Source organism: Lissotriton helveticus, chromosome 2_1 (assembly GCF_964261635.1).
Source record: "Lissotriton helveticus chromosome 2_1, aLisHel1.1, whole genome shotgun sequence".
Classification (NCBI taxonomy): domain Eukaryota; kingdom Metazoa; phylum Chordata; class Amphibia; order Caudata; family Salamandridae; genus Lissotriton; species Lissotriton helveticus.
In genome coordinates, this window is record NC_136059.1 from 995,820,922 (window position 1) to 995,845,866 (window position 24,945).

At 43.0% G+C, this 24,945-nt stretch overlaps 1 protein-coding gene across 1 annotated transcript in view; it reads right to left on the bottom strand.

Annotated features, from left to right (window-relative positions):
• CEMIP2 (cell migration inducing hyaluronidase 2) overlaps window positions 1–24,945 on the bottom strand; it is a 360,647-nt gene that overhangs the window by 58,850 nt on the left and 276,852 nt on the right. The window contains exons 16-17 of the mRNA XM_078675757.1: window positions 13,762–13,939; window positions 6,010–6,225 (exon numbers count right to left, since the gene is read on the bottom strand). Of these exons, the coding sequence (XP_078531883.1) occupies window positions 6,010–6,225; window positions 13,762–13,939 (394 nt within the window). The remainder of the gene's footprint in view (window positions 1–6,009; window positions 6,226–13,761; window positions 13,940–24,945) is intronic.

Consider the following 24,945-nt stretch of genomic DNA (forward strand, 5'->3'; position numbering starts at 1 on the left):
CTACCTGACTATTTGTCTGTGGCCCGATAGGATTGGAACTATGGCGAAAAGAAAAATCTTGGAGGACCCTATAGACTCTGTTGGAGGGGCAACTAAGGGGGGGGAAACGCGCTAAGAGACAGAAATGTAAGCCTGTAAAAAAAATGCCTGCTAAATGCGGGGGACAATTGTGTCATGGGCCAGATGGACAGAATTGACGAACTGATCACAGATTGTACTGATTTGCTAATAGCTACCCCAGTTCCAGTGGGAGAAGCTGGCGACATAGCCAGCCCTGGGGGAACAAAGGGTGCTAAGAGCAAAGCGACGGGGCCAACAGTCATTCCAAGAATGTTTTTGGGTAAACCTCCTGTTGAGGCTAATTCACTAGTACCCAAGGCTGCTGAGGATAATCCAGATGTATGTGCATTAGATGTAGAACAGATCACTGAAAGTATTTTTAATTTACCTTGTACTAATAAGTTCACGGTTTTAGCTCACATTGAAAACCTTTATCCAGACGGTGGGCAGGACTTGTCTGGATCTGATCTAAACACAGCAGAAAACACCACTGAGGTATTCCCAGAGGTGGTTGATCATCACGACAAACCTCTGTTTAGCTTAGTAACACATTTATGTGCTCTAATTAAGGGTATGCAAGTGAAAATTGATAACTTAACCACTGCTGTAAACAGCCTACAGATGGAGAAAAACAAAGCTGTTGTAATACCAAAAGCTCCTAGTATTAATCAGGCAAAGGCATTAACCCAAGTAGGAAATGGCACCTCTTTGGCAATTAAAAAACCAAGCCTAGATACAGCTGCTCCCAAATACCCTAGAGCAATTGAGCCTGTTAGAACAGGGAATTTAGTGCCTTTGGGGAGTCGTCTATCTTATGGACATAACTTGCCCCCAACAAGGGGTGCACCAAGGCAATCTGTAGATAATCGACCATCCAGACCGACTCAGGCTGGCCCCAACCCCCCACTTAGCCGACAGCAAATGGGCTATGTAGGATCAAATCTAGGCCCCACCACACTAAATCCTAATCCCGCCAAAGCCCCTCCAGTATACTTGATTAACATACCCAAGCTCCCTATTGGCAGGGAACGTGAATCTCCAGATTCCTTGACCAACACAGCTATCCATTGGATTAGGTATGTAAGGGGATGTAGATCTGTTATTCGGGAGGATATCCTGAGCGCAAGTAGGCTAACTTTCCAGGGTGATGCCTACGATTGTATAGAACTAATTCTAAAAAATCCTACGGTAGCTGGAGAATTACTAAACTTAGAATTTAGATCCTGTTCCCCAGACCACTCAAGGATTCAGATGAGAGCAACCCCCCGTCACTCCTGGAAGCCTATGATAGGGAATCAGGATGTTAGTCTAGCTGGGGAAAGCTCTAGATTAGAACAGAACGATTGACTTCCATTTTCACCCCAAAATGAACTAGCTAGTGAAGCCTATAATAGGGGACCATCAGGAGAGAATCCTAGTTGTACTTTGGCAAAATTTGTTACAAATCACGCTGCACTGGCCTGTTCTAATGATGATTCTATTTTATCCCCTATTGATTCAGCCAGTAAAAAAGCCAAAAAAGATATAACTGGAGGGGGTCCTAGTTGTATCCTAGTAAACTCTTTTATAAATCAAGTCATAGGGCCGAGTCCCCCTGATGACTCTATTCCTCCCACCATCTACCAAGACCCCATAGGGAAGTCTTGTCCCGAGACCCGTGATAGTTGTCATGGATCTATCCTTTCGTGGAATGTAGCCGGCTTAAAATCTAAGCTAGAGTCACCTGAGTGGGCAACATTTATCCGAGGATATGAACTATGCCTATTTCAGGAGACATGGGCATTGGAGGAAGTGCATTTCCCTGGCTATCTAAATTATAGTATACATGCAGTTAAGGAAGGAAGGGGAAGACCATCTGGTGGGCTAACTATCTGGTTACGACAGGACTTGAGGGTAGTAGTTAATATTATTCCCACTAACCACAGAGATCTTCAGGTCCTAAAACTTAAGTTCCCGAATCTAGCTCCAGTCTATGTTTATAACATGTATGTGAGGAGTACAGGGGGTGGTAAATCAGAGATCCTTGTATTCCTGGAAGACTTACTGGAAAGTCATTGTTCATCTTTTAATGTTATTGTGGGGGGGGGGGATTTTAATGTAAATTTTGAACCACTTATGAAGGGGAACTGGAATGTGTCAGAGGAGGAGGACAGAGAATGGGGGGTTCCCAAACTGGATCTTGAACCGGTTTGTAAATGGTCAGACATAGTGGTCCAAACGAATTCCATTTGCCTAAATAAAGGTCTAAGAGCAGCAAATGGAAGGACCCTAGGCGATAAGATTGGGGCACATACTTTTAAGAGTGGTACACGCAAGAGCAGAATAGATTATATTCTGCTCAACTTGGGCCTCTGGAAACACCTCCAAGACATGACAATCATTGATAGGCTCGAGAGTGACCACAATCCCCTGTCTATGAACCTTACTTATTGGGAACCTCTTGTTCACCCAGGGATCATAATGGCTCCTACCCCCATCCATGATACTCTGATATCAAATGATTTAAGACACGTCCGATGGCCCAAAGTTTCCCTTCATAAAGAGAATATGGATTTTATATCTAGTAAGCTTGGACAGGCGAAGTTAGATTTGTTGTCAATATCGGAAGGGGATAATAACATTTTGAGCTTGCAGGAAGGAACTAGGATCCATGAGATTCTTTTTGATGAATTAAAGATTCTATTTGTTAAACCCTGTAAGCACAAAGGTCCACGCATAATGGAACGGCCACGGTGGTATTCTGGGGAATGCAGGAAGGCCCGTCTAGATTTGGGAAGGGCAATTAAATCTGATTCCGCCGAGAACGTTAGAGCAGCCAGGCTGAGGTATAGAAATGCCGTTCTGAAAGCTAAGCGTGTTTGGGATGAGAAAAGATGGACAGACCTCAAGGAAGCAGGTTCCTGTAAAGACACACGCAGATTTTGGAATGTCTATAAGTGGGGTGCGGAGGTAAACCCTGATAAGCCACAGAACTGGGTTCCCCAAGAAAAGTGGGTAGAACACTTCCAGCCCCAATATGCTAAAAGGCAGGATACCCAACCATTAGTGGAAGTCCTTTTTGAGCCCCAAACTAAAGATCTTTTCACACTGAAGGATGTTCAGTGTGCCCTAGATCTGGTGGTCCCTGGTAAAGCGCCAGGTATTGATGGTATACCTGCAGATCTTTTCTTGCATGACCAGAATTCTTGGGGTTGCTATATACTTCTTTTGGCAAATATGGTCGCTAGGGGAGCCCCTATACCGAGTTCCTGGAATGGGGCGGAGATTATACCTGTCTTTAAAAAAGGAGACAAGTCGCTGCCAGGTAACTATCGCCCAATCAGCCTGATAGACACTTCCCCAAAAATATTTGGCAGGCTGGTTTTAAATAAAATTCTTGACTGGGAATGCAGCAATAAGATCTTATCCCACTTACAGGCAGGGTTCAGAACTTCAATCAGCACGGTGGATCAGGTGCTGCATTTTGTTATGCTGTACTGGAAGACCGGGCTGATAGGACGTGGAAGCTTATATGCAGCTCTTATAGATCTAAGAGCGGCATTTGACCTGGTTCCCCGCTCCACTTTATGGAGTGTTCTTAGTGGCATGGGACTGCCAGGGCCCCTCCTATCGCTGGTTAAAAAACTCCACGAACAAAACTACGCACAGATTAGGTGGGGGAGCCTCGGGAATGTTACGCCGCAATTCCCAGTGGAAACTGGAGTACGCCAGGGCTGTGTCCTGGCGCCAACTCTCTTTTCCTTATACATTAATGACGTGGCAAAGATTTTAATCAACTCCAGCATTGATGCTCCGGTCATTGCTGGAGCAAAAGTTCCGATTTTAATGTTTGCCGACGATTGTCTCTTAGTATCAAAAACTCCTAGCGGGCTTCAAAAGGGCTTGAAGCTCTTTGAAGATTTTTGTGCCGCTCGGGTTCTAGAAGTAAACGCACAGAAATCAAAGTTTATGACTTTTAATGCTTCTAAATCTTTTAAGGGTACGGTGAATATGAATCAGCGTCCACTGGAAAGGGTCCAAGCATTTACCTATTTGGGTGTTTGTATAGACTGTAATTTGTCTTGGAAAGATCATATTGAATTGGCCACCTTAAGACACAGACAGTTAACTGGAGCTTTGTCCATAGAACATCAGAAGTCACTTACTAAGCCAATAGCTCCGGTATTGGCGGTCTACAATGGCAAAGTAGTCAGCTCCGCCTTGTACGGAGTCGAAATGTGGGGATGCGAAAGCCTGAGAGGGATGTCAATCTCTGAAAATTCCTTTTTAAGGAATTTAATAAAATTACCGCAGAGTACTCCCATGAAACCCCTTTATTATGATTTAGGGTTATCCCCAATAGCGCTCATAGCATCCTTTCGTCCTGTTTTATACTGGAAGAGGATCTGGACTACGCCGGAACTAGAAATTTTCGCAAGGGGCCTGCTTGACATCATTAGTAGTGACACCTTTCATAAGGTCAAGTGGTTAAAGCACATCCGGGGCCTCCTAACTAGTATGGGTCTAGGGAACCCGTGGGAGGACCCTACAAACTCAAGGTTCCCACCAAAAAAGATTCTAAAGACTCTTTACTGGCAATTTGTGGCCTCAGGGACTTATAGGTCTCTCGACCCTGGGTCACTGACCGGAATGTTTTTGGATATCAAGGATGTCCCAAAACTGGAAGCCTTTTGGGACACTATCTTAAAACCTCTTGATCATAAATTATATTTTCAGTTGAGGATTGGGAGTCTCCCGGTTGGGGCATTCACTAGTAGGTGGTCTTCTGGGGCCAAGGACGTTTGTCCGATATGCTTGGCTCGTCCAGAGACCATTGGTCACCTGCTATTCGAAAGCCCAGTGTACATTGAGCCAAGGAGAATGTGGCTCCGCCCAATGTGCAGGTTAATGAGTCCCGTTAGTGGGACAACGGCAGTTCGTATTATCCGTTCCTGTACAGATATGATAGTTTGCACAGCTGTGGCAAAATATTTGGGCTGGGCTTGGGCTATCAGAAGTAGAATGCTCAAAGTTTAAAATGTATTCACTCTACCGAAATCAAATTTTAATGTTCATTTACTTATTTAATTTCATTGTTCTAATGAATTTAGTCGTATGATGAATTTATGGATTTTATATGTATATATTTGTACATTTTAATGAAAAACTTTTTTTACAATTTTTTATCTTGGTAAACTTATATGTCATAAACCTTATATGTATGTACTGTTTGCTTTTATGACAATCGTCGAATAAAACTTGTCTGAACTGAGAACTTATTTAAGGAGAGGGAAAGAACATAGGGGGCAGAAGCAATACAAGGGTGGCGTTGGATGCTCAAACAGATGAAAGAGAGAGATGTGGGGCTGGCAGGGATAACGTACACGGGCAATAGGCTATCACAGGGTAGTGGGAGAGAAGCACACAGACAAGAGAAAAGAACACAGAGCACAGCAGAGGGGGCAAATGTACATACAAGGGAGACATAGGAAAAACACATGCATTCTGGCTGGTATGGTGTTTAATCAAAAAGAAGAAAGTAGCACCTGAAAATGCCTTTATACTCTCAAGGAGGAACAAGCACAAGAAGATGAAGGAAAGCCCATAAGCAAACAAATAAGAAGCAAGCAAATAAGAGTAAAAATGAAGCCACACAAATGTAAACAATGGGCGGGTTCTAAGCCTACTGTAGTATAGCAATATGTTTCAAAACAGTGCATGCACTGTTTTAGGCGAGACTTAGCGATGTAATTAATTTTATCTTTCTTATGTCAATAGTGGTGGGCCACTGGCAATAAGCAATACAAATATGCACGGTTGAACCCTGATTTATGAAGCTTAGTCCAGGCCCGTTTTTGCAATGCTTACTTACAAATCATATACAAAAAGCAAATGTTACTTCAGAAACATCTGACTACAGACAATTTAATGAGCACAAGCTGATAACTGCATCTCTTTGATGGCTCTAACCTGTGCATAGGTGCCACTGCAGATCACTCCGTTCCATTCAGTCATGTTGATACAGTCTGGATGTCTGATCAGGTAATTGTCCATCCGAGCCACATAGGTGTCCTTGTATTCCGTGACCGACCCATCAACATCATGGAATACAGAGTTTTTATCACCATCTAACTCGCTATCTTCAAACCAGGGTCCAGGTCTCCCAAAAAATGCTTTCAAGGAAACCTGAAGAGGGAGAAAGGAATGATGAATAATGTTGGCATATGATGTACATTTTAATAAAAAATAGTACTCGGTTAACAGGAGACAGGTTTGCTAAGAGTTTCACAAAGTAAGCTTGCTTGTGCCTGTCGTAATCCACTAGGTTTTAAAATTAACAATTCGTCGGCAACTACACTGCTGTGTAGCAGGAATGTATACAATTATACCTCATTATAGCATTGGCAGGACATAATGTTCCACATTCATCTGAAATTTGCATGGATTATCAGCGTGTACAAAATATTCAAATAGAAAGTGCTTGAGGTGAATTAATCGTATGTACCCTCCTGTGCATGTAGAAGGCCATCTGTGAAGCCATCAGTATCTAAACAGGCCTGAAGCTACTGACTGCTAAGCACTGCCATTGCTTTAACAAAGAACGTGCCTGCAGATGCAGCAGATGTTTCAGTTCCACGTGCGCTTTGGCCTCCAGCTACCACCACCCTGTAAATCTGGGTCCATCCCATGAGCTGTAATCACAACATGAAGGGTACCATGTTGCACCTGGAAATGTGTCTCTCGGTTGGTAATTGCCCTAAGTCATACGAACAAAAACCACAGAAACAGGGCAAGGAACAAAGATCAAAGCAGAAAAGCAATTAACTTTAATTGTGAAAAAGTACTTAAAAAGACCTAAAAAAATACATCGGTATCAATTTCTATAGGATGATTTTTCAATAAATTCGAACGCTGATAATGTTTAGCATTTCCTTTTAATTAGCATTAATTTGTCTCTGTTTTAAATTATCCACCTGCTTAGGCAGTAGAGCACCATAAATGTAAATATTAAACATATTGCTACAATGAACTGCACTTCTACAGGTACTATGCCGAAAGGTTGGGTGTCTGTTTTTTGGCAAGAGTTGTCTTTTCAAAAGACAAGCGCATCCAAAGTTAAGAGGTTTACATAGAAACACTCAAAGGTAAAATGCGGCATTTTTACAGAATGGAACTCTGGGGTATATAAAGTGTATACTTTGAAACTATGACCAGATGAGGCTTTGCACAATTTGATTTGTGAAAAAGAAATACTTAATGCCTCTAAAAGTAAGTGATGTTATTTAAAAAAAAAACAAGTTACTTATTGTTGGTTACCATCTTTCTGGTGGATACTCGAACTGCCGATTTCTATCCCACTGAATTATCCCCACTCCCCCCCCCCCCCCCCCCTGCCCGATTGGATCTGGAAACTTTTTAGCAATTGCTCCATTCTTTGTAATGGCAAATCCAATGAAGAATGTCGTCGACCCGGAGTTCCTTAAACTGATTGATATCAAAACTAAGAGTTCTTATGAGATACAACAAGGAAATACTCTCTTTCTCCATATAAGATTGTGGCAGTGGGCAGTAGGAAAGCAGGAAGCATGCTTGACTGCCCCACAAAGAAGGGCAACACCACTCTCAGGAGAAATTATGCCGGAGTTCAAAGTACGACCTTGTCCAGGAAAAAGGTATTATATAGAGGCTGCGATAACAGCAGCTGCAGTTCACTGACACAAGGTACAAAAGTGATTGCAACGAGGAAGGCTGTTCTAAGAGTCAGCAACCTTAAAGAAAAGTTGAGCAAAGTGATAGAAGGCATACACATTGTTGGAAATGCGGTATCTAGTTGGCAGTGGTTTGCACCCTGTCCAAGTAGGGACCTCACTCTAGTCAGGATGAGGGAGTCACATAGCTAAGATAACCCCTGCTTACCCACTTGGTAGCTAGGCACGGAGCAGTCAGGCTGATCTCAAAGGCAATGTGTAAAGTATCCGTACACACACGCACATACACAGTAACACAGTGTAAACCCTACAAAAGGACTCCACGCAAGTTTAGGAAGATAGCCAATATTTACTTGTCCAAAACAAAATCAAGATGACAAAAAAAACGATATGTACAAGTCAAAATATCACTTTTATAAGGTTAAGCAAGTTTAATCCATAGAAATCAATGGATGCGCCTCGTAAGGACAAAGTACCTTAGATGCTTCAAACATTGTGAGGCGCAGGGTAAGTGAAGCATCATAAAAGTAGGTGATACGACAGTTCCTTACTGCTACAGGGGAGGTGATACATTGGTTCCTTACTGCTATGCAGGGGGGTGATGTGGAGGATCCATACTGTTGCAATGGAGTTGATGCGTCGGTCGTCGACATGATTCCTCGGTTCCTTACTGCTGTGCAGTGTCGATGAAGAAATCTGCACCCAGGGATGATGTGTCAAAAATCCAGTTGTGCTGCATGGATCTCACAGAGATGAAGCAGGTGCTGCATCGGAATACGAGCAGTGCGTCACAGACTTTGGTGATTTGGAGCTTGGAACTCACACAGCTGTGGTTCTCATGACATGCTGCAAAGGAAAGTTGGGGCCTGTGTTGTAAGAAGCGGTCGTTGCATCAAGCGGAGACCACGCTCCATAGCTGGCAACGGTGATCCGTCGAGTTTTCCAGCGATGAGACGGTTTGGAATGAAGCAGGGAGTCAATGCATGAATTTTCTCCTTGAAATCACCAGAATTCACTTCCAAGGGCTCAGGAACTGGTTTTGGCACCACTTGGCAAGTTAGGACTCTCAGAAGAGGAACCCAGGCACTGGCAGATTAAGTCTTTGATGGCCCTGAGACTTTTTAACAGGAGGAAAGCTTAACTCAAGCCCTCGGATAACCTTGGCAGCAGGATGTAGAAAGCAAAGTCCAGTCCTTTCACTCCCAGGACAGAAGCAGCAGGCAAACACAGCAAAGCAAACAGCAAAGTGGAAGTTTATCTTGACAGCTTATCCATCTCTTCTTCCTGACAGAATGTCCTCACCCCAGAAGTGTTCTGAGGAAGGAGTCACATGTCCAGTACGTATACCCATTTTGTCTTTGAAGGAAAGTCTTTGTAGTGCACAAGCCCCTGCCTTTCCCTGCCCTGGCTCCAGACACACTACAGGGAATGGATACCTCTTTGTGTGAGGACAGGCAAAGACCTATTAAAGTGTCAGTGTCAACTCCTCCGACCACTTTTGCTCAGGAACGCCCATTAGCCTGGTGATGGGCCATCAGGATATGCAGGTCACACCTCAGCTCCCTTTGTGTGACTGTCTAAAGGGAATGCACAAACAGTCCAACCGTCATCCTGACCCAGTCGTGTATTCAGAAAAGCAGAGGCACAAAATGGTTAAATAAGAAAATTTCAACTTTCTAAAAGTGCCATTTTCAGACCTGCAATTTAAAAACAAACTTTGCTAAAAGATGTATTTTTAAACTGATTCCTGAGACCCCAAACTCCAATTTTCTATCCGCTCCCAATTGTAAGATACACTTGTAAGATGTTACTAGGCATCTCCAATGCTATCCTATAGGAGAGAAAGGCCTTGCTGAAGTGAAAAATGAAATTAGCAGAGTTACACTGCCAGGACATGTGAAACACACCAGTACATGCCCTACCTTTTAAATACACTGCACCCTGCCTATCAGGTGGCCTGGGGCATACCCTAGGAGTGTGCTTTACATGTAATAAAGGGAAGGTTTGGGCCTTGAAAGTGGGTGTACTTGCCAGGTAGAAATGACAGTTTAAAACTACACACACAGACACTGCAGTGGCAGGTCTGAGGCATGGTTGCAAGGCGACTCATATGGGAGGCCACTAGTAGCATTTGATTTACAGGCCCAGGGCACACAATAGGGACTTACTAGTCAATAAAATATGCCTATAATGGAGAAACAAATTACTTACATGTTAGACAAGAAGCACTTGCACATTAGCACTGGTCAGCAGTGGTAAAGTGCCAAGAGTTCCAACACTAGCAAAAACCAAATGCAGCACACAGTCAAAAACAGGAGGTCAGAGGCACAAAGACAGGAGACACCAAGCCAAAAGATGCCAGATCTAACACGAATGAAATGAAGAGTGTGAGGACCAAGTTAAGCCCCCCCCCCTTCCCAATGGCTTAATAATGATTGCAGGATGAAACACGTACACAAGCCGCTTTAAACAATGCATTCAAAGCTGTGATTTGAAAAGCGATATCTGATCAGGCAAAGGCAGAAAGTTCAAAAAGTGGCAACAAAAAAACATTAATCTCTGCATACAACAAAGCCTTTTTGGACCAAAGAAAGAGCAAAAAGGAGAACATCAGAAAGCTTGAACTGAAGTGGATTGACATGAGGGTCTTTGAACCAGCCCCTAAATTTTGCTGAGCAGCCAAAGTAGATTAACTTTGTGGACAGGCAGCGAGTGGCCTGTAGGGCCTCTTTGTTTCCTCACGACCACAGTTTTTATGGCGGCCTCACTGACATGAAAACTGTGGCGGTGAGGAAACTCCTAATATGCTTAGCAGTGCCGTAGCAGCACTGCCTGCATATTAGGGCCACTGACCACTGCGGGATCCATGATCCCCAGGGGTTTCGGCGGTCCTGTAGCAGCCCCACCATCGTATTCATTAGACGGTGGGTGGACAGCCAGTCTGGCAGTCCAGGGGCCGCCACCACGGGTTTGGCGGTTCAATGGACCGACAAACTCGTAATCAGGCCCTTAGACATTATTTGGCTTTGTATGTCTTTAAGAGGCAAGTAAAGTACTTATTTGAAAAATATTTACTACTCTTAAATACAATGTGAAGGATCATATAGAATTTTGCTTCGAGGGCCCAACATAAAAAAATTACACCTGCAGAAATAGCTTAGTTGTGGCATATATCACTCCTTTAAACAACCAATTGAAATATTTTCTTTAGCATATATTACTACTTACAGTGCACTATTGATGATGCTCTTTGTTGGAAATGGCCATCTTTTGCATTTTATTCCCCTAGATTTTTGTTTAAACGGTTTTGTTTGCCTTAGAACTCTGGGCAATTTACCCCTGCTAACAAAATATCATAAGGTTATTTTTAAAGTGCATGTTTACCCGGCAGGCTTTCTTGGCGCTGAATAACAGCTGTTTATTGTTACCCAACTTAATTGCACTCATTTTAAGGACCTCAGAGGTATGAACGGCTAAGTGGTCCTGCCCGGATTTGAACCTGCGACCCGGAGGTCAAACACAGGGCCCTACAGTGGACGCATTAGTCCACTAAGCCACAACACCTGGGACTGGTCTGGAGGTATAGGGCCTGAGCTCCCCCCTTCAACGTGATAAAATTGGCATACCCCTAATTGGAACACCTATAAGTTCGTATATGGAACCTAAAGTGTACCCTGGCCCTCCAAGTTAAATATCACCAGGGGGCTGCAGCACATATTGTGCCACCCACTGCCATGTCAGGACAAACCTGACTGCAGGCCAGCCCTGTATAGCACAGTGATGCAGGCTTAAGCTGTCACTTCGATCAGTCAAAATAACCCCTTTGAAAGGCGTAAAACCTCCTTTGAAATATTAATGCCACCCCTAAGTTGGCCAAGAATACCATAGATGCAGGATGTATGCTATGTAAAAGTAGGACATTTAAAGGTTTAGTGTCAAGTATTTTCTTACAGTTAAAAAGCCTTCAAAGCTTTTTCACTCTAGCAGGATTAGCTGTTCTATAGGGAATCATTCATATGCAATAGTACATTCAATAATTGCTATCTCCAAATAGAAAACAGTTACAGAGTTCATCTTTGGACTTTGTAAAACATTTATTACAAACCTAACTCATTAGGAAAGCTGGATTTCTAATACATATTTTAGAACAGGTACTTTTAGAAAAGTTACCTTTTACCTACCTAAAGCCTCTAGAAGCTCATTTGAATGAGCTTTCAACTGTCATTCAAGAGCTGAATAGCTCTCTCATTGAGGTGTGGTCTTGCTTCCAGAGTGCAGACAAAGGCCTTGGGTGTGGGGAGGTGTTCAGTTTCTCTGGCAAGCCGACCATCTGGGCACTGCCCAGGAACATAATTAACTTCAAGGGGGCCTACCCTGTCACAGTCAGATGTAGCAAACACGTGGATCTGTCCCCTTCTTTTGTGCACCAAGCCAGTGAGGCATCAGGCCCTATGGGAGAGGATCTGCCCCCAGAACCAGTTTTGAGTGACCACAGAGGAAGGGTTGCTCATCTCGTTGGCCACACCTCTAGGGTGGGCACAGAAGCTCTGCAGAGCATAAAAAAGGTTGTGCCGTGTTTGTTTTGAGCGGTTTACTCCATTGGTTAGTAGGTAGCCAGGAGTTTGCAGCACTGGCACAGGGCGTACATGTGGAATCCTGAGTAGCCTGCTCAGAACACTCCTGGGCCTGAGGAATATTCAGAAGAGTTCCAGTTGTCTGAAGACCTTAGAAGGCTGAATCTGTTTTCACCTGAACCCAGGCCCCGACTCTAAGGGTCATAAGGCGGACCTCCTGTTTGAGCTGCAGGGACACAACAAAGCTCCAAGAGGCCTTCTCCCTGCATTACCAGATGACTAGTTCTAACTGGACCTACCCTGGACCCTGCTGCTTGCCTCTTCTGGTGTGGGTCCTGACTCTCAAGTGCTGTCCCCAAGTTCCTAAACCCTTGGCTGCTGTCAGAATGTCCATCTCCTGAAAACCTGAGATGTAGAAACTTTCTGTGAACTTTGCCCTGGAGAGCCATCTGGAGAGCGGGACCAACCTGTCCAGTGGTTCCGAAGAGGGTTCATCGCCACTTGGCGTGACGTTGCCGTAGCTGCCGCTTTATTCTCCACTTGATGTGGAAATCAGTCAACGCTCAGGCCGCTTCGACTCCATCCACAGCTCCCTCAATGCCGTCACTAAGAGGACCTGGCAGGTCCCTAAGGCCTCGCGGACAAGAAAATGTGAACTTTTTCTGATGAAAATCAATGGTTACACTGAGGCTCTATCCCAACGCCCAAGTTTGCTGAGGTCAAGCTCTGTCTAATTGGCGTAAGCCAACTGCCTTTTCTCACCAAAGGCTGTCAACACCAGGGGGTGGCTTTCCCATCGAGAGGAACCTGCCTCTCTGATCCTACCTGCTCTCCATCACAGTCTGCCTTAAAGCCTACCTTTGCGCCAGTCTTGGGCAACCAGATATCTGCAATTGTTACTTAATGCTTTTTGGCTGCATTTTTTAATTCATTACAAACATTAAAAATTCATAACCTCAATTCTACTACTGTACTTTTGTAATTCGTGTCATTTTATTTATTAAAAACATACTCTATTTTTTCAAATTGGTTTGGTATTTTTCTTGCGTTCTGTTTGGGTTTTATTACTGCATGAGTATTGAATAAATATTTTACACGTTGCTACTAAATTAAGCCTGTTTGTTCTACGTAATAGGTACTAAGGGTATGAGCTTAAGTTAAACTAGTGACTTCAGTGGTTCACACCGACAAGTCTGTGGTTATTATTTGAGATGGTTACTTACCCCACTCACAAAACACCCCAATGTTGTACACTGTATAGCTAGATCACAAGAGAACATACACAGTACCTTCGGAAGAAAGGTCAGCGCCCTTTAAGCAGCATATCAGAATACATATAATCTAAGGAATCCCTCAATACAGTCAGTCTACGTGTCTCCGTTTTCTGCAATTTAGGACATGATGCTGTATATTCATTCAATCATGACTGTTCAACTTACATTGGCGTCAAACTTCACAAATGAAATGTTGTTCTTTGGTGTGATCTGCCATGGGTTTTTCATGAGGAATCCAATGGCGCTGGTGAAGCGATCAGATGATGGAGCATAGTTCTTGAAGGTACTCTTGGTGAGATGCACTGGGCCATCATACATCTGGAATCCTCGTATTGGAAAGGTCCTATTACAAATATGTAGAGTATATTAACAACTCAATTTTGTAAGCATCTTATCTCAAATGTTTGCAACCAAAGGCTTCAGATATTTAAAACATTCTTGGCAAATGATTGCTCTTCTTTGTCTAGCATTCAGTGGATGCCGTCATGATTTAGAAAGGTATGGTAAGCTTAAGCTTGCGTAGTCGAAAAATTGACTCCAGCTGGACTATGTCCACATTGGAAGCAAATTTCAGACATTCATGCTAATCACAAGGAATCCCACGACTACACGGGAAATATATGCCTTCATAGATTCCCAGATGTACTCGCAAATATACAATTAACTTAAACATAATTTCCATTAGGTTGAAATTTAGGATTTGTAAATATGACACAAAGGTTGACATGAACATCTATGTTTTTCTTTTATTTCACAGTGAATTTTCTTTACACAAATGAAAGAATCCATTTATTTCTAGCCATGTTATGTAGGGGTGTTACCTTTAACTTTCCACCCTGGAAAAACATTTTTCTGCATTGACGGATTCAATATAGCATAAAAGGTACTTCTAGTTGGTAAGAAAGCACACACAGATATACACGTTTAGGTGAGTTCTCCTACATTTGCAGGTTGGACCGTAAAAGAAACCCACCGGTAACTCTAAACTTGTGTTCACTAAACAAGCAGAACCTGCACTTATTTGCACAAGCAGCTCGTATGGTTAGATTGCCTCCAATCAAGGGTCTCTGAATCAGAATTGGGCCCAGTAACTTCATTGTGCACCGTAATTGAGGTTAAGTGTGCAAAACGGGTAGAGAATCAAGGATTTAGGATTTAAACTGATGCATGCACGGACCTTTGTCACACATGGAAGTGCTTTTTAGCTCTCTTAGGGCAGTGTCGAAACAAATGCTTGACAACACAAAGCAGAACACAGTACTGCTATGTTCCATTTCCCTTCAGTAATAGGAAGAAAAAGAAGTTGTGAGAATGTGTAAGTAGGAATGTACGAGGAAGAGAGGAAACAATGATTTCTTTAACAGTTCCTGTCATTTAGACAATTTACAGGAAGTAGTTTCTAAATGTTATTTCCAATGCTTCAACAGCTTTATTCTTCCCCTTGGCCACTCTTTCGACAAACTATAGCCTTTGTTTTCTCTTGGACGCAACTAAATTTGCTACATCTAGAAAACTTGATTCTGGTTACACAGAGTTCGTAGAACCATTACAATCGGAAAACACACGCCCCTATTTAGTCACGTTTTTCACAAAAGCACAAGGTACGTCCACATAAGAGAGGTGTAAATTGTGATTAAATATAAAAGTGGTACTGTTCAAACAAAGAAAACAAAGAAGAACATTGATATATGTATATCCACATGACATACTCATGCTATTAGAAAACACATTTTATGAAAATGTGATAAACAGTGCTAAATTTGAGCAGGTGCTTTCAGGTGCACAGCACCTGCACTTCTTTCACAGGGCCGGGGCTACAATTTATTTCTGACCCAGCAGGTGGTGATCTCAATATGAATTGTTCAAATTCAAAATAAAAAGAATAACATACATTGCATGGTGACTGGCTGGTAAATGTTCATAGACAGGCCAGCATACGCCTGACAAGGCAGGCATGATTGTGTATCACCACATTAGTGATGATGTCATCACGCCGATCACAAATCCAAGAAGTCATCGACAAACTATGTCTTACATTCTATTCCCCGAGTCTGATGCACCCTGCCACTTATCGGGTAAGACAAGCGGTACACGATTTCACGTAGGAGCGTCAAACCACACAAACCCTAATTATCAAAGGGGGACCAGAATCAGGATATTCGGTTTGAAAGGGATAGAGATCATCAATAATCATCTGCTTTTGCTTAGCAAGGATAAACGTCTGGCCATTTTTAGAATCAGTGAGTGGGCCAGAAACCTTGTACGTCACGTCTAATAGTGAGTGACGCCCTATTTAATTATCAGCCCTAATCAGAAGAATCTATCTTCCCCTTCCAACACAAGGATCCTTTTAGATTCAGCTAACCATCCTCCTGCTTGTAAAATGATGCAGAGTATACAACGCAATCCTAGTAAAGGAATGGGAAGCTTTTGATCCCTACTGCCCGAGAAGCATATGCCCAGGATCATATTAGTACTCAACGTTGCCCTAGAAAGGTTTCCAATTGATTACATGTGTATTATTTTCTTATCTTATACATTCTGTTGAGAGTCTACAAAATTCTTTGTCTTGATAAGATGGCGATATAGGAGTCCATCGAAACGCGTCGACGCTTTACTGAAAAGTACACAATCTGTCAGGTGGCTAGACCAAAGACTATTTTATAAATTGGACAATACCTGGCCCAGCAAAGTCTTTTCTTACGGATGTTTTATTTTATTTTTTATTATTGGTTTTTATAAGCTGTAATTAGGCCTGTCTTAAAATGTTGACACAGTTGTATGGTAGATATAGATGATTTGATGCATAATTGTCTTTTAGACTATGTGTATTTTAACTAATTTTTATCAATAAATTGATTTTGTACTTTTCTACATCTGATGTTGTCAGGATTATCTATTAGGAATATATGGTCTCACTTCCAATGAATGCGGATGATATGAGTGAGTGGAACAGATTGATTGAATAGGTGTTATTTTCTCTAAGGGATATAACTTTTTGTGATACCTTGATATATTACCCTATTCCTTTGGATAGAAGGGGGTTCCTCTTAATTCTTAAATAAATATGCACCCTGCCACTGCCTGAGCCTAAGCCTCCCATTAGATAATTGTAGCTGGGGGCTGGCTCATGACGGAGTTGAGGCAAGGAAGCTGCGAGAGCCCATTTGGAACTTGGGAGTGAGGGCTCTTGAGGAAGCATAATCGAAAGTAAGTGTAGAATTTCCACTTGCTGTGTAGCCAGAGTAGCATATCCTGCAGCCCTGCATTGCTGCTATTCTCAATGTGCTCAATGCGGCTGTGGCCCAACACAACTTTTGTGCACCATGGCGTCACCTGTAGAATATGTGCGCTGCACCCCAGCATTGTAATTGCTGAGCGTGCGTGAGTACAGTAGGCACTTCAGCCATGCTTACCTGCATTGGCAGCATTACGGCTGGGGACAATGCCTGTGCTGTAGCAGGCAGGGTCACAGCAAGCTGAGCAGTGGATGCCAATGCCGTCACCATCCCTGGACCTACTAATTACAGGCAGCACTAGCAGTGACATCACCTGCTGTGCTCAAGCAGCTACCTGTTCTGCAAATACTGCACTGATTAATATATGCAAAAAAACATTTTCATTTGGTGTACATTTTGTTTTTTGCACTCGATGTAAGTAAGAAAGTAAAACACATGCCATCTTCCTCTTCTTTAGGAAAGACAACTGGAAAACGAAGAGTTGAAAGTAGCAGGGACATGTACAGGCTGACGACACGGGTCACAGGCGGCAGCAGTGTTATAGATGAGAGAGAAAGCAGGAGTAAAGAGGAGAAAGAAACAACAGGAGAGAAGAAAGATTAGACGGAGCTAAGTAGAAGAAAAAGAGAGCAAATCAGATACAAAGAGAAAGCAGCCATGATGTGGAGAAGAGAGCATTAAGAAGAGAGAAGATAGAATGAAAGGATGTAGAGGACAGGACAGAGGGAAAAAAGCAGACAAATGATAAAACGGAGACACAGCTAATCACAGCTAGAAGAGTGATAGTAAAGAGCCAAGATCGAGGGGAGAGAGCTCAGAGCATGGATAAAAGTGAACAGGAAAAAGGGCAGGGCTAGAATGAATAGAGGGCAAATCAGAAATACAGGTAATAAGGTACCACACCAGGTGAGACAAAGATGATAGAAAACAATTAGAGAGGTGAGAGGATAGACTCTTAGAGCAAAGACTTACGGGACAGACAACAGATCAAGGTAAGAAGATAGAGACTGAGGCAGTGCGAGTGTTGAAAGTGGGGCTCGCCGGAGGAAGAAGTGAGCTGTGGCCTCCTTGGCAACATTTTCAGCACCTGCACTTCTTTTTTTTACAAATTAAGCGCCGATAAAGATGAAATTGTGATTTCTTGGCTGCAGGAAAATATAAGGGAATTTCCATTGCTAAAGCATGCAAGGTAATGAACATCGAGAGGGAGAGAGAAAGAGGTACGTGACCATATTTTATGATCTATGTGTATAGATACGTGATAAGGAAGGTGTTAAGTACAGAACCATACTGCACACATAACAGTGTTGGGAAGGATCATGTAACTTTAGTGAAGGGCTCTGCTGATTACCGGTAAGAAACAGAGAATGTCGTAGGTTGCTCTCGTGTATACACCAGATTAGACTCTGCTCTGGCCTACTCAAAAAAGAGACTACAAAAATCAATGGCAAATGCTTAGGTTCATGAAGTGAGCGGTGCCGAGCCAAAAATGCTACGAACCCAGTAGGAAAAAAAGATGGAGAAAAAAAGAACGTGGCTACTAAAAAGTCCCAATGCCTCAGTCTCAGGTCTAATTATTTGGCTTAATGGTTTCATTATACCTTTTTATGAAATATATGTTATCAAGTTAATAAGACTCAAGTCAACAGCGCTTTGATTAAAAATATAATCATAAAAGCATAATGTACATACACCTGCGCATTTAACTATATAGCTTAAGCTGATTAACACATGGTACACCTAAAATGTTAAAATAGCAATATTTCACAGTAGATTTGAAAAAAAAGCTCACTGCTAGGCAGACTTCATCCCCCTTTAATCGCTGTAAGGTGCAAACGTATACCTTTTTAGTAATGGAATTGAAAAAGGTTTAGTATAAATACAATTAACAAAAGAACACAAAATGTAAAAGTCTGGGCAGAGCACTCATCACATGGAAATACATATGTCTTGGAGTAATCATATTGACCTAATGGGAAGCACATTTGGGTACGGATGATCTCAGTCTGAAAGCGGGTAAGGAGAGTCCCATCGCACCACAGAGCCACCTTGAATAAATAGGGTTCAATACCTGTGCATGTCAGAATCGTAATACAAGACCTAAGGAGGGTTTGAGTAACTCTACATCTTTCCTTGATGTACGTCTCTTGTTCAAAAACAAAATCTACAATTTATGTACAGGAGGATCCATAAACTGTGTGTTTTTCTGTAAATTTTATCAGACACCACGGAGGGCTTTTCTGAAACCCATTTTAAAGCAGTGGGGTATCCGTACTTGTAAATTAGCCTTTATTAGACTGCAACAACTAGAACATGATTCTGTAATTTATGCAGTTTCAGGCTTTTTAAAACTCCTCATAAGATTCCGGACTTCAATGCAATAACCCTGATGATTAATCCTATTTTAGATTGTTCTTAACTGAAAATACTTTGTTTTAATGTATTTATTCTTGAATTTTAAAAATCCTGTATAATCAATTAATGTCTACTGCACTTTATCCTGTAATGTATGCTTTTATGATTTTCTTTTAAAAATCGAATAAAGCTTCTCTGAATCTGAATCCGAATCCATAAACAGATCAGGTCTCCCCTGGGTCACTATAACTTCCCTAATGTAGGAAAACCAGCGGATTTGTATGCCCTCCTTACAGTTCAGGAAATACTCAAAGACAGATTGGTTGAAGGAGGCATGGGGACTGGACCAGACTAAAAACCAGTGTGAAAGGGGCTATTAAATAAGAATTTCAATATAACGAAGATCAAAATCCTCGTGACAAATACAAATCAAACAGGATGTCGGGTACCCTAAGGGACAGCGCAGACAAGGGACAGCGCAGACGAAGGGACAGCACAGACAACTATCCTCTTCACGTTGAATGGATCACAAATTTGTATATCCCCAGACTCCTGGGCCATACAGAGGAACCGGAACACATGGTCTGTGGCAGATTTTCACAGAGGGGCTTGTTACCTATTGAAAAGAGAGCACTTATCAACTGCCATAGTTTCTGGCTCTGAACAACAGATTATGGCTCCAAGAGTTAAAGTGGTCGAAAGTTATACCCATATATGGTAACTAAGAAACCTTTGCCAAAGTGTTACCATTCACTGTTCAAGACCTTAATGATTGTCTACGACATCCGCATACTATTAATTTCGACTAGCTAACATTAGTCTCCAAGTCTAATTCTGACATGAAGTTTACAAAATCACTAAACAGGAGCATCAGGCTATTCGGAGTGCGTCGTCCACACACAGTAAGAATGGTACTGGTAGAGATTTAAATACAAGCACATCCAATCCCAGCTGCACTAGAAACGTATTCAGATCATTAATCTAAAAGAGGAATAAAGCTGGTGCTAAAACAGCCCAGCCTCACTCCATCCTCTAGCTTAAAGGTGCAGTGAGCTCACTAGTCTCACCAAAACGTACCTTGGTCTCCCTGCAAATATGCAAGAAAATATACCAGGGACTCAAAGGCCCTGTCCAAGTAGGATTCTCCAAAGCTTGGATCGATTTACTCTCTCAAAAGTACATGATAAGTCCATGAATGCCAGGTACAAGGGGTAACGCTTGGCAGTAACATATTTGCCAACTAGAAGATGAAGATTCAGGCACTGCACCAGTGTGCCTAGTCCTTCATGTTACTCATATTGGCAGGGGTTGACCACCTCATGCACTGAGGCCCAGCCACTAATCCTGTTATCAATCACTCTTCCCAAGATTTCATGATTGAGGCAATAAGATAGATTGGTCTATAGCAGTTGGGCTACTGTCTAGTCCCTTTTTTTAAACAATTGGTACAATAGTGGCTGATGACCAGGAATTTGTTATACAATTTGCAGATAACTTTTAAATACATTTGTGAGTAACGGTGCCAAAAGAAAAATCAACATTACACTTCAAAAGGACAATGGACAGGTCATCAGGGCCCAGGCGCCTTTCCTGAGGGATTCTCCAGATTTTTCAAAACAAAATAACATCAAATTGCTCGATAAATGCCAACCATTTGGCTATATTCAATTTAGCTTTCAATCCGGAAATGTTCCAGATCACAATAGTTTAAGTAGGGGTCCAGATCATCGGATTAGTTGAGGCGCATGATGTCACACTTTCAGGGTTGGTGGCAGTGCTGAGCGCGGACAAGGGTAGCAAAGCTTCAAAAGAAAGAAAAATAGAGGTCCTTGTTGGGTGTGTAGCGAAGTTCGAAGATAAACTATCTTTTTGTCAGTCCAAGCTCTTAAGATTCATCAGGGGAGAGAACTGATTTTACGAATCAAAAGCACGAATTTTTATGAACCTACTCTCCTGGGAGAAAGACATCGTGCCTGCATTGCAGAAAGCTAGGTGGCGTGTAAATGTGTCCTAGTGGTAGCACAACAATAGACGAGTTCTTCAGAGCATAGACATTGAGCTGTACCAGGAACCCGTGCGCAAACGATGACTTACAAAATGTACACAACACAATCGCCATTCAAACGTTTGCAAGAAGGACCCACCCAGTGCAATCTTCTAGCAAAGAGAATTTGACTGGAGTCATAAACAATAAAATTCATATTCTTTCTTAGCCGGCCAATGAATAGCTTTATACTTTAGTTGTTCTCAAGGCTCAACCTAGTTGAGAGACAAGTGTGGGACCTTAGCTAGAATCAACACATAGGGGCAAGCTTTAGGCGGGAGACATAGACTGGGTAACTTACAAGAGCTTTGATTCATGTGGGAGGGGGGAAATGAGCAGGCTGGAGGCATTATTTTGAGAGCCACCGTTAATGGACGGCACCGATCTCCGCAAGATACAGTCTCTCAAATCAGGGATTGACGGACCAGGATCAAACGTGGCATTAGGTGATTCTGTGCACAAACAGCCAACAGGTGTGTTGTGTACTGACTGCATCCTTTGATTTACTTTACTTAGATACCCTGTTACGGTTGAGTCTCTTTTGTTAGTAGCAACCCTACTTGCACTGAGCTCAGCCAGCTCAGTATCAATTCTGTCCAGCCTCCCAGTTAACTGAAGCAATAGCTCTTTCAATTGTGAACAACCCCTGGCGCATAACGTATCCATCAAGCGGGACTCTGAAAAGTGATCTGGTAAGGTGTGCACAAGTGTTCAACTCCCTCTCGTGGACTCTGGGAGGATGTGCTGCTTTTCTATTCCTTGACATTTCAGGGCTATGATTGGCCTCAAATGGATAGGGGCACTGGCTGGAATTGCAACTGGGTCTGTTATTGCTGGATGTAGTAGGTAGGTGGACAGAAGTTAAGGACAGGGCAACACCATTGAGGGACAATCTTCCTTCTGTAAGCTCAGTCTCCGGGGAGAAATAATCTAAACAGTGTATGCTAAGAAGAGTCAATGGTGCTGCCCTTGTCAGGGGCACATGCAGAGCAGACGGATTAATGCATACACATAGATGATAGGACAATGGTCGCAAGAAGAGGGCAGCGAAAGAGGGAGGGCCCAGCCCAGCCTAATCCGGGCACCGGACGACCCGCTTTTGGCCCAGGCATGTGCACCGCTTCGCAGGCATCTTAAGGGAGGTTATGTCCCCCTTGAGTAGAACAACCCAGCCTCCTCTGGCAGTGAAGTACAGTGGAATGCTGGTCGATGGATTCCACAGTGACCAACAAACAATTTCTACTCCCGTACAGTGGGTATCCTATGGGGCATATGACCTCCTTGCATGGTGCAACCCCATCTCCGAATGGAAGGGAAGTGCCGTGAAATGTTGGTCGATGGAGTGCGCAGAGACCAACAATTTTTGCTCCAGCGCTACGGGTATCTTAAGGGAATCTGTTCCCTTGTGTGGTGCAACTCTGCCTCCTCTGGCAGTGAAGTGCTGTGGAATGCTGGTCGATGGAGTCTGCAGTGACTAACAAACTATTTATGTTCCTGTGCTGCAGGCATCTTAAGAACTTATGTCCCCCTTACATGATGCAACCCCGCCTCCTCTGACAGTGAAGTGTCATGGAATGCTGGTCGATGGGGTCCACGGTGAAAAATACACAATTTCTGAACATGCTAATGAGACTCATCAATGCAGAGGCTAGTCTGATTAACGAGTCATCCGTCAGCCTTGGAGTATTGGTTTGACATACGGAACGTGCTTTCGTCATGCTTGTGTTTGCTGTGATGGAATATTGGTTTAAAGTGCAGCATTAAAATGAGAATACACTGTATATGAAATCTCCTTTGCTCGTTGCATTTCACATTTTCTTAACAGAGTTACTTTGGGGGAGATCGAGGAACTTAATCCAAATGTTGTCAAAGTGATGAATGAACAATGCAAACAAAACCCTACTGGTGCCATTCTTGTTCCATATCTACGTGAATGACTTGTTAGAAAATCTGCAGGATGTTGCTTCGGATATGTTAAAAATAAAAGATATGGCCATTCCACTGAATGGATGAATCTGTTTACTCACCAGAAAAAGGATAATGCTTCAATTCTAAATTCTATCAGGATGGGAATTCTTCAGAGAAGCGGATAGGTTCACAAACGTGGGTGTGATACCTTCCACTCCAGCTGGCTAAAACATTGACAATAAAACTAAGAACAATAAAGATGAAATATCTGAAAACGATATCACAAAGTTTAAAACAAAATCCCGAACTAAGGCAGCCCACTTAGAGGGAACCTTCCAAACAAAAATAGAGCACACACCTATGTAAGAGACTGAAATTGAGGGCTAGAAAGAACAAATTAAGACCACCTGACTGATTCAGAAAATCACTGAAATGCCTCCATCAAGTTCAAACTCTCTACTGGAATGTGAGAGAAAATTTGAATCCCACAAAATAAAATGATCAATGACTAGATGTGCTCAGAAGAGAAATATCTCAGAAAAGTATGACCCGTCTAAGTAATGTTGGGAACAAAATCGAAGCAAAAAAGGTAACGTGGTGTGAAAAACAAATCCACCAGAAACAGCAGATCTGGAGGCTGATAATATAGCTTCTAACTCGGTAGAACCAAAGTCTGAATACAAAGTCAGTAGTCGTGCTGGTTGTGTTGCATGGTTAGATGGACAAACATTGGCAAAGGCATCAGGTTTCGCCTATGCGAGATCTACTGGCTTTCTTATTGTGCGTTTTTATGGGTTGCACAGCAGCATTAGCCGTGTTGCTGTGCAACACGGCTTAAAATGTAAAACAAAAGCGCAATGATGCACCCCGCATTTACGCGTCATAACGCTTTTTCCGTTTATGACAATTTGCACAATATCCCCCACTGTTGGCCAATATGTGTTAAAACAACACAGGTCAATGGAGGTGAGCTTAAGCAACATAAGGGAGGAGGGAAGGGAAATAAATCACAAACAGCGGAAGGAGTGCGGGTATGTGGGACAGACCACTGACAACGGCAGAAGGGGTGGCAGGAGAACAAGCCACAGACAGCGGGAAGGGAGCATAAGGATTCGGGAACAAACCACAGACAGACAGAGGAGGCCGGGGGGAGGGGGGCCGGGTAGTGTCGAACAAGCCACGGACAGTGGCCGGTGCAGGGAGTTGGGAAGAAAGCACTAACAGCAGGAGAAGAGCGGGAGGTAATGAACAAATCGTGGACAGCTGGAGGAGGGCGGGGAAAAAAACATGGACAGTGGGATGACTATGGGAGTGGGGAACAAACCAGAGACAACGGGAGGAGTGATGGGGTGGAGAACAATCCACAGACAGTGGGAAGAGGGCAGGGAGGAACTGAACAAACAACGAACAGCAGGGGGAATGGGGGCAGGAAATAACAGAGGGGAAGGCAAAACAAGGGAGGGAGCTGTAACAGTGGGAGGGGGTAGAAGTAGGGAAAAGGACAGTAGACACATGCACTCTAAAAGAGTGCATGTAAAAAATACAAAATAAAAAGAGTAAAATGTAGTAAAAATGTAAAAAAAAATGTAAAAAAAAAAATAAAAAATTTAAAATGTAGTATACTTGTAAAGCGCACAGCTGCCCCAGCAACGGGGCGTCCCGGCGCTGTATAACTCTGGGGAACCCGTCCTGGCTTTCCCTGTGGGATGGTCCCTTGCTGGGAGTCCCCAAGGTGGAGCCAGGCATCCCCGGAATTGGTGGGGCCGTTGTGGAGATTAGGCAAGCTAATGCCCAGAGTTGCCG